Source organism: Gadus chalcogrammus, chromosome 15 (genome assembly GCF_026213295.1).
Source record: "Gadus chalcogrammus isolate NIFS_2021 chromosome 15, NIFS_Gcha_1.0, whole genome shotgun sequence".
In the NCBI taxonomy this organism is placed as follows: Eukaryota; Metazoa; Chordata; class Actinopteri; order Gadiformes; family Gadidae; genus Gadus; species Gadus chalcogrammus.
In genome coordinates, this window is record NC_079426.1 from 17,442,356 (window position 1) to 17,452,355 (window position 10,000).

At 46.3% G+C, this 10,000-nt stretch overlaps 1 protein-coding gene across 1 annotated transcript in view; it reads left to right on the plus strand.

The window, feature by feature from the left end:
- Positions 1 to 10,000, plus strand: part of rgs7a (regulator of G protein signaling 7a) — a 51,275-nt gene that overhangs the window by 31,918 nt on the left and 9,357 nt on the right. Inside the window, exons 4-6 of the mRNA XM_056608759.1 lie at positions 2,596 to 2,646; positions 8,972 to 9,078; positions 9,658 to 9,709. Coding sequence (XP_056464734.1) covers positions 2,596 to 2,646; positions 8,972 to 9,078; positions 9,658 to 9,709 — 210 coding nt within the window. The remainder of the gene's footprint in view (positions 1 to 2,595; positions 2,647 to 8,971; positions 9,079 to 9,657; positions 9,710 to 10,000) is intronic.

Sequence of the window (10,000 nt, forward strand, 5' to 3'; positions counted from 1 at the left end):
ACACACACACACACACACACACACACACACACACACACACACACACACACAGATACCTTGTAGCAGTGGCGACAGATACTTTGTATTAGAGTGCGAATCGCCTGCCCAAACCAATGCCTTTCTACCTTCTTTCTATATCTATACCTATCTAAACTTAGCACAAAAAGTAAGGAAATTTGTGTTTGGTAGATTATTTCTCTGTGGTAACAATGCTTTTTGGCAATAAATCTTATACCGTTGGAAAGCCTGTTTAGTTCCCTTTCAAATGGTGCCCCATTTGTAAGGAACATACATTTGTGGGATGAGCAGCAGCGCTGAATATGTGGGTTGCGCCCATGAAAAATTTGCCAAATCTTTTCTGCCATTGCCAAACAGTTTATTTTGCTATTGCTATTGACACTTGTTTTGAGCTTCTGGTACCCCTAGGTGCTGCCAATCAGGTGCCTGATTGGCACCTGATTGGGCATCTTCAAGCTGGTGTTCCGCAAATCAAGTTGCGGCATTATTTGGAGTGAGCCCTAGTACCCTCTCCAAACTGAAGGCCAAGTTCCATATAACGGGGGATGTCAAAGACAGGCCGCGAAGTGGGCGTCCCAAGAACACGATACCCCAAGAAGACCGTTTCATCACCCTGTCAGCACTTAGGTGCCGTAGGCTGTCTTCTACAGATTTGCAGTCAAGGTTTGCAGGACAATATGGCCGACGGCTCTCTGCCCAGACAATCCGGAACAGACTACACGCAGCCAATCACCGGTCTCATAGGGCTGCCAGGAGTCCTGCCATGACTGCCCTTTTTGCCCCGTTTGCGCTGGTGTCGGCAACACATGCACTGGAACCTGAACATGTGGAGGAACGTTATGTTCAGTGATGAGTCCAGATTCTGCCTACGGCAGTTGGATCTTGGGGTCAAAGTGTGGAGAAGACACGGAGAATGCTATGCTGATTGCTGCACCGATATAACATCTTTTGGTGGAGGCAGTGTGATGGTGTGGGGTGGCATCATTGGAGGCAATCTCAATGCAGAGAGATATAGAGATGAGATTCTGCAACCAGTGGCAATCCCATATATCTCCACAGTCTGGGACCGAACTCTATCCTCCAAGATGACAACGCTCGCCCCCACAGGTCAGGGTTTATCAGAGTCTACCTCCAGAATGTGGGAGTGGAGAGGATGGAATGGCCTGCTAGCAGTCCTGACCTCAACCCCATTGAAAACTTATGGGATCTGCTTGGGACGTGCAGTTCGTGCCAGAGTGACCAACACAACCACGTTGGCTGACTTGCGACAAATGCTCGGTGAAGAATGGGATGCCATCCAACAGCAGTGTGTGACCAGCATGAGGAGGATTTGCCAGGCTGTTGTGGCTGTGTATGGTTCTTCCACACGCTACTGAGGCTCCTGTTTGTGAAATGAATAAATTGTTTAATTGCCAATATGTCTTGTTTCTTCAAACTTCAATCATCCAATCCACCAAACACCAAACGAGTCAATAGCTGTTTGGCATTGGCAGAGATTTGGCAAATTGTTCATGGGCGCAACCCACATATTCAGCGCTGCTGCTCATCCCACAAATGCATGTTCCTTACAAATGGGGCACCATTTGAAAGGGAACTATACAGGCTTTCCAACGGTCTAAGATTTATTGCCAAAAAGCATTGTTACCACAGAGAAACAATCAACCCAACACAAATTTCCTAAGTTATTTATATCTATATCTATCTATATCGATATAGATATATTAAACATGCCCAGTGATTCATACATTCCGTGTTATACAATTAAAGGTATGCTCTTGCCAGTAATAACTCTGCGTAGGGAAACATTCATGTACAGCGAGGGACGGAGTTGGTGTGTTTCTGAACTCCACTTCCCGATTCCAGCACCTTGTTTAGGCTGCTCTGAACACCCAGCAGGACTCTCTGCTCTCTCTGTTCTCTCCCCACCTCTCCTCTCCGCTGCCCCCATCGCTCATCGGCGTTCTCCATTTCTCTTTTGTTTTTTCCTCGAACAAAAAAAACATCTGGTCTCAAGCAGCATCTCCGACCCAGCAGGGCCCGCCGCTGTGTGTCCCTGGACTGAGTCAGGGAGAGAGAGAGAGAGAGAGAGAGAGAGAGAGAGAGAGAGAGAGAGAGAGAGAGAGAGGAGGAGAGGAGGAGAGGAGGGAGGGAGGGAGGGAGGGAGGAGGGAGGGAGGGAGGGAGAGAGGAGGAGGAGAGAGAGAGAGAGAGAGAGAGAGAGAGAGAGAGAGAGAGAGAGAGAGAGAGAGACCTCACGCTGTTATGCAATAGGTGCTTCAGAGCGCTCCTGCCTACTCTCCGCTCATTGGTATTAATGGGGTAAAGCCAAGGGAGAGGTGTTTTGGAGGGGGTGTCAAAAGGGAACGTGGAGTACCGTACGGGCTATTACCCGCCAACGCGGTGCTCGCCGATGCACGCTTTGCATGCGCCGCGGCGATGATACATAGAGGGCAACCCCCCCCCCCCCCCCCTCTTCCTCCTCCCCCCCATATGCAAAGATGCTGTTACAAATGGCAGAAAAAAATAAAAGATAAATGAAACGATACTGATGCCCCTTTTATGCCTTACTTCGTTCCAGGTTCCGACATCGTGCAGTGGATGATCAAGAACCTAAACGTGGAAGACCAAGGTAACACAGACAGATGGACGTGGGTGAACCGGGTGACCGCATGAACTGTCTGGGAGCAGATGTTCCCCTGCTGTGGTTCACATTTATGATTTAGCAAGGGGACTTGTTTATTGGGTTGAGCCTCGTTCTTGGGCATTCATTCCAGTTGGGTGCCTAGTGCTGATGATTTGGCACACGCGTGTGCTGTGGTCCGTTCTGCCACGGCAAGTGGCACATCTGTTCAGCACAAGGGACCCTGGTCAGGGAATAGACCCTTTTCTGAACCGAGTTTGTCGTGATTAGTATTCATGGCGTTTCCTGATCCCCGGTAACAGTGGACAAGAAACCCAAAATGCATCTTCAATAAATGTTTTTTTATGTTTTGTTATGTTTTGTATCCTTTTCCAAATGGGATGTGGACCAATTAATAATACGGCGAGACAAGAAATCACAATAATGCATATAATGTATGCAACGAGTGAACAATTATGTAAATGATGTTCTCTAATGAGCAGAAGAAATTGAACGAATGCCGAAGAAAACATTTGATAAGAATAATTTAAAAAAATGAATAGATGATGGCTGATATGCGCCATGTGATCGTGGGCTCCAGGATTCAGGGTCCTGTGGGCGGCCGGTCCTGTCCTAAGTCCTGGTAGGCGAGGGGGAGGTGTGGGGCTAACGGGTTTACCCTGGCATCATCTCCCTGGTACACAGCCAAAGCTAGCTGACCCCGTGGTGCAGCCACTCAGAGCCAGAGCACTCCTGCAGACGAGGAGGAGGAGGAGAAGGAGAGGAGGAGGAGGACGTTGAGGAGGGGGTGGAGGTGGAGGAGGAGATAAAGGAGGTGGAGTCGGGGGGAGGAGGTGGAGGAGGTAGAGCAGGTGGAGCTGGGGGAGGAGGGAGAGGAGGTGGAAGTGGAGGAGGTGGAGGATGAGGAGGTGGAAGAGGAGGTGGGGGTTGAGCAGCAGGTAAAGAAAAGGAGGAGTAGGAGGTGGTGAAGAGGAGGATGGGGAGGAGGAGGAGGAGCAGGGGGGGGCCAGACCACCTCTAGCTTCACCTGCTGCCTCTCTCACGCTCTACAAGAGCCCTGCTCCGTGGCAGCAGACTGCCAGAAGACCACTGCTGTGTGTCTGATTAAATATTTAGTCTGACATGTGGTGCGTACGAGAAGATTGCTTTTAATTGCACCTCGATGTACTGATGTCAATTGACATTGTTGTTGCGTTAAAGACTTCTAAAGGTTTTTATTTAGTGTACGTGTTTGTAAGGCTGGGTGATTAATCGAAATTTGATCATGATTTCGATTTTAGATTAAAACGATCATAAAATGTTAGCATAATCGAGTTTTTCGATTTATTTATTTTTCATTATTATTTATTTTTTCATTTAATGTTTTATAGAAAGGGCAGAACAGCTGGATACATATCTGTATATTATTTTAGATTAGAACATTTTCTTTTTGACCATTTTGTGTATTTTTTTAAGGCGAAGTTCCAATGCTCTCAGTTACAAAGCATTTTTTGGGAGCGACATGCTGAATATGTTTTCAAAATCCAAAAAAATGGTTTGAATAATCCTGATTTCAATATTGACCAAAATTACCGGGATTATGATTTTACCCATAATCCAGCAGCCCTACGTGTTTGTGTGTGTATGTTTGTGGGTGGGTATGTGTATCCGCCTGTGCGTCGCTATACATTCGTTTTTTTCTAGCGTGTGCTGATTACTGCAGGGGCAAAAACAAAGACATTAGCAACATATTGTTCACTCAGCTTCTACCGCAGCTGCACAAAAGCCCTTTGTTTCTCGTGTGTGACTGTATTTGAGGGTCTCTGTGTGTCTGTGTGTGTATGGGTCTGAGTGTGTTAGTGTGCCTGTGTGTGTATTGGTGGTTCTGTGTGTCTGTGTGTGGCTGAGTGTGTGTTAGTGTGTGTGAGTGCATGTGTGGGTCTGTGTGTGTGTGTGTGTGTGTGTGTGTGTGTGTGTGTGTGTGTGTGTGTGTGTGTGTGTGTGTGTGTGTGTGTGTGTGTGTGTGTGTGTGTGTGTGTGTGTTTGAACTTGTGTGTTCAAACACACAATTGTGGGGCTAGTAATGCATTTGATGGTTAAATACCATTGCTCATTGCTCAGTGGAAATACCCTCACAGGAGAGAAAGCGCCTACGTTGAGTCAGAGTGATTCACTGGCCGTTAAGTACAGACAGTACAGTACATAGCATCGTGTTTATGTCTTTTTCTGAGTGCTGGATATAATATTGCATATGGCATCAGCCATCCAGACGGAGCTATTATCTCCTCCCGTGGGGAACATCTCTCGCTCTCTTCTTCATAGGCATATGAATATACACACATGATACCAACTTGAATATCAGTGGGTTTAAATAGCACAAATCTAGAGACGCAGTGGCTTTTTAAAAGTTGATCATGGCTCTTGCCTTTTTTCAAAAGGGAAGAATATTTTTAGTGTTCTTTTGAAATGACCTCCGCTAAGCACCGGCTCCAGTCTGCCAATAACATACTTTCCAATAATAGTTTTGGTCCATCTGCGAGAGGAATATAAACAAAATACAATTCTTTGTGGAAAGAGCCTACAGCAGACGGTTCGACCTTAGTCAAAGGAGCCACACGTTCAAAATGCTAAAAGCACACTCACTTCATGAGGTGCGGCAGAATGCAGACGGGTCGTCTGGGGAGGTTGAGCAGAACCCCACCCGTAGATGTGTGTGAGGATACGTGATAAATAAACAGTATCCCCTGTCACAGGTTATCTCTCGATGACACATCAGCGTCCACTCCCAGTTTGAGCAGTATAAATCAGTTTAAATAGCGGCTTGTTTTATTCCCCTTACAGGGTCAAATATGAACCGCTCCCTATGATCGAAAAAACCAACCACTGGCTCGAAAATAAATTGACACAGAAGGGCTTGACACACAATGGCCTTTGTTCTGATTAAGCTAAAATGACACTTAGTAAGTATCCTCTCATTTAGCCAAACTTATCGGCTTTAAATACATCCCTTTGAGATCGCTTTCGCAAACTCATCGCTTGCCATGGTGGGGAGGGGGGTGTCGTAGTAGATTAGGAGAAACTGTAGAAGTAGTCTGTGTGGGACGGGACCCATCCTGCTGATGCTTTACTGGGACAGCTCATGAGCAGGTCCACTCACAACCCAATGGCTGGAGCAGGCTTAAACAAGAGCTGTACGAGCACACAGTTTTAATCACCCCCACTGTGACCACCTTCCACCTGTGTAGCTCCATTGTAGCGATAACACTGAGTAGATTCCCTGTGTGCCATCCAGGTAAGAATCGATGCACTTAAACGACACAAAGGGTCCGACGAACGGCTTGCGTTGTTTACTAGTAAATCGGGGACGCTTTTCGTAGCTTGAAAGGAAATGTATTGTGGAGGAACGACTCTCCTTATCCACAGATTGCACAACACAACCAGCGCTTTACAGTGGGGTCCCAAATGGACCGTTTAGAAGGCTTCTGCATTGTTGTTGAGTCAGACAGAGGCATTCTGGGATGTGCGCGATGTGAATATAATTTTATAGTACACACACACACACACACACACACACACACACACACACACACACACACACACACACACACACATGCATCCATACATTTTTATTGTGTTTTTCTGCCTGACAAAAAGCCCTCTGGAAAGCCTGACGAACACGGCCAATGAATGCAAAATTCATGGCCGTGGCGGGACGTGAACCAGATATTAAATCAAGCCTGTGGAGTTAAACAGTAACCACAGCATTGAACCACAGGGTGCTCGTGATATACTGTCCCCCGTTATCTGCCAGTCCTTACATCCTAACAACATTACCCCCCCCCCCCCCCCATCCACTCACACACTCTTTGAATGGTAGGCAGATGGATTGCGTTTCATATGTATTTTCAATTATGAATGTGGATATCCATGTGTTGCATAACACATGTTTGAAGTTTTCCATGCCATGATTTTAATTAAGAGTAAGAGTACAGCCCGTCGCTGATTATTTACTTCATTCTAACCCAGTATGCCGTTTCATCCTGTTGCATATTTCAATTCTGACACCATACATAAATATGCAAAGGCAATATACAAATGCTGGTACATCTTCAGTAAGTTGATTTAGTTTTGTAACTTTAGTAATAAATAACAAAAACGGCAGTAATATAAATGTAAATATGATTCCCGGTTGGCTCCTGAGTACTACGTCTACATCTTCCAGATCACCATCTGCCTCATTTGCACAACACAGATAAACGGTCCAAAAGGTGATCCACACACACACTCACACGCTCCACACACTGTGGAGGAAGAGGAAGACGTTGAGCAAAGACAGTGCTGTCCCTATAATCTGCTCGAATGTTTCTCTGCTTGTTTTAATTTTTACCCATTAGCCTCGCCCCCCCCCCCCCCCCCCATTAGGCTCCCACCCTATTGCGACGACTAAACCCTCATGTATTTTTCCTCCTGCTTTTGTTTGTCTCCCAAGGATTAGCAAACCACCACTGGGGAATATCACAACAACAACAACAACATTGCAGCGTTAGATGTTTTTAATTTGAGCTATTGGCAATAAGGAAATCAAGTAAGCGAGCAGGCGGTGCTATGGTTTAGGAAGCTAAACCTGAGCTCCCAGCGGTGGCCATAAGGGGGACTTTAGAGGGCTTATGGTGCGTTTTAATATCCATCCGTCTCGGAGGTCCGAGAACGTTGCCTAGCGACACGCACAAACACGCCCCTTTTCCTCGGACGGCGATCTCGCCATCTCGGTTGAACTCAGTGGTGACCGAGCGAAATTCCGAGACAGAATTCAAGATGGCTGCGCCCATTGTGACTTGAAGTATGAACTGTTTTCATTGTGCTTGGACCACTTTGGTGGTTTAAATGGTAATTTCAATCACTCGTATTACTGCAATACCTTACTGCATCCGTATCTCTGCCTATGTACACAAATATATTGTATTTGTGTACAGCACTTTGGTCAACTACTGTTGTTTTAAATGTGCTATATAAATAAACTTGACTTGACTTGACTATGGCCTATAGCCTACTTATATTGGATCGCCTGGGCTGGTCCTCTGCCAATGCTACCGCAACAACAGCTTTCCGGGTGGCGTCCATGTTTTCCTCCAACGGCCGAGCGAAATAATAAAACGCTTGAAGTGTGGGACTGCCTGGTTACACCACTGATGTCGGGCTAATTGGCTCTTTAAGGGAAGCCAGCATAATCGGGACTTCCGCTCATTGTTGAAAGGCGAAGTTGTCTCAGTCAAAGAAGACACCTTTTCAAATCATTTCCGGACCAACTTGCACCCGACACCCATTACATAGCATGAGACCAATGTGGGAGATGTCCTTATTTCTAACTGTTAGGATGTTATTTAAACTGTTTGAGCAAGCATTTTTGTTCTGTACACGCAAGTACTGCTGAGAAGTGTCTCATCTGACGCCTGGCTAAAATTAAACAGTGTGGAAGAGCAGCGAGGACACATGAGTCACTTAACATGTGTTTAATATGTTATGAGTCTCCTCATTCTGCCCAACGCCACGCACACACACACCTAGGACTGACAGGACGTAACATGGCCGATGTCTTTTCTTTCTCTGAACGGACCAAGGTCCCAGGCTTGTGATTGATATTTGCGTGTGTGTGTGTGTGTGTGTGTGTGTGTGTGTGTGTGTGTGTGTGTGTGTGTGTGTGTGTGTGTGTGTGTGTGTGTGTGTGTGTGTGTGTGTGTGTGTGTGTGTGTGTGTGTGTGTGTGTGTGTGTGTGTGTGTGTGTGTGTGTGTGTGTGCGTGCGTGCGTGCGTGCGTGCGTGCGTGCGTGCGTGCGTGCGTGCGTGCGTGCGTGTGTGAGAGAGAGAGAGAGAGAGAGAGAGAGGGAGGGAGAGGCCATACAATGCCTGCAATACATATACTTTGTGAAATTACATTAGTGGTTATATGCGTGATTTAACCAATATAATTGAGTGTGTGTTTGTTTGTGTGTCTGAGAGGGAGACGGAGAGATAGAGCGAGAGAGAGAAAGTTAGAGAGAGAATGTTTGTATGTGTGTATGAGAAAGAAAATGAAGTATGTATTTGTGTGTGAGAGATAAAGAATGCGTGTGTGTCCAAGGGGTTCCATGTGCGTCTGGGTTGTCATTGGAAAGATGAAGAAATGCTTGTGTCAGTAGGAGACAAGGTTTAAACTCTCCCTCTCTCTCTCTCTCTCCCTCTCTCTCCCCCTCCCCCCCTTCTCCCTCTCCGTCTCTCTATTTCCCCCTCCCTCCCCCCCCCCCCCATCTCCCCCCATCTCTCCCTCCCTCTCCCTTCCCTCCCTCTCTGTGCTCCAGTGGAGGCCCTGCACCTGGGGACCCTGATGGCTGCGCACGGCTACTTCTTCCCCATCTCAGACCACGTCCTCACTCTCAAAGACGACGGCACCTTCTACCGGTTTCAGGTGGGCCGTCTGGGACACACTTATAAATCAAGACTCATAACATGGGGCGACATTGTGCCGTGGCGTTGTAATAATATGTGTGTCCTTTCAAACGAGGGCAGAGTAAAGTTCATTATACATGAAGGTATCCTACTTTATAAATAGTGCAGGGTTCCAGCCTCAGAAAGAAATTATTTAAACTGAGTCATTTTGAACGTCTGCGACTCGCTTCTAATTAGCGTGCAGAAATATGTAACGATCATCCAGACCAGAAGCCCTGCGTTGCCATTACAGAATATATGATGCTTAAAATTGTAGCATTATTTGGCTCGCTTTCACCACTTTTTTGCAAAACTAAGGTATAGAAAACCAAAGACTGTTCTGTTGTGTACACTATTTTCTCTATCTTTTCTATTTATCTTTATCGTTCTCTTATATTCTCTTGACCCTGTCTCTGCAATATTGTTGAGAAGAGACCGTTTTCATGTCCTTGCAAAGGACATGTACTGCCTATCAATTGATTTAACCGTTAACCTTTGTCAGTTGTTGTGTTTTTCAAACATATTCTTCCATTGCTTTGTCTTTTTTTGTTTCCTGCAGACTCCCTACTTTTGGCCGTCAAATTGCTGGGAACCCGAAAACACAGACTATGGTGAGAGAGAGAGAGAGAGAGAGAGAGAGAGAGAGAGAGAGAGAGAGAGAGAGAGAGAGAGAGAGAGAGAGAGAGAGAGAGAGAGAGGGAGAGAGAGAGAGGGAGAGAGGGAGAGGGGGAGAGGGGAAGAGGGGAAGAGGGGAAGAGAGAGAGAGAGAGAGAGAGAGAGAGAGAGAATCGTTGTGTGCCTGTTTACATAGGGGCATCTGTGTGTGTGGCAATGTTCGATTATTTATATTAATACCAATCCATCAATGTGTAATATGCAGGCCAGTGAATTATCCCATTGTA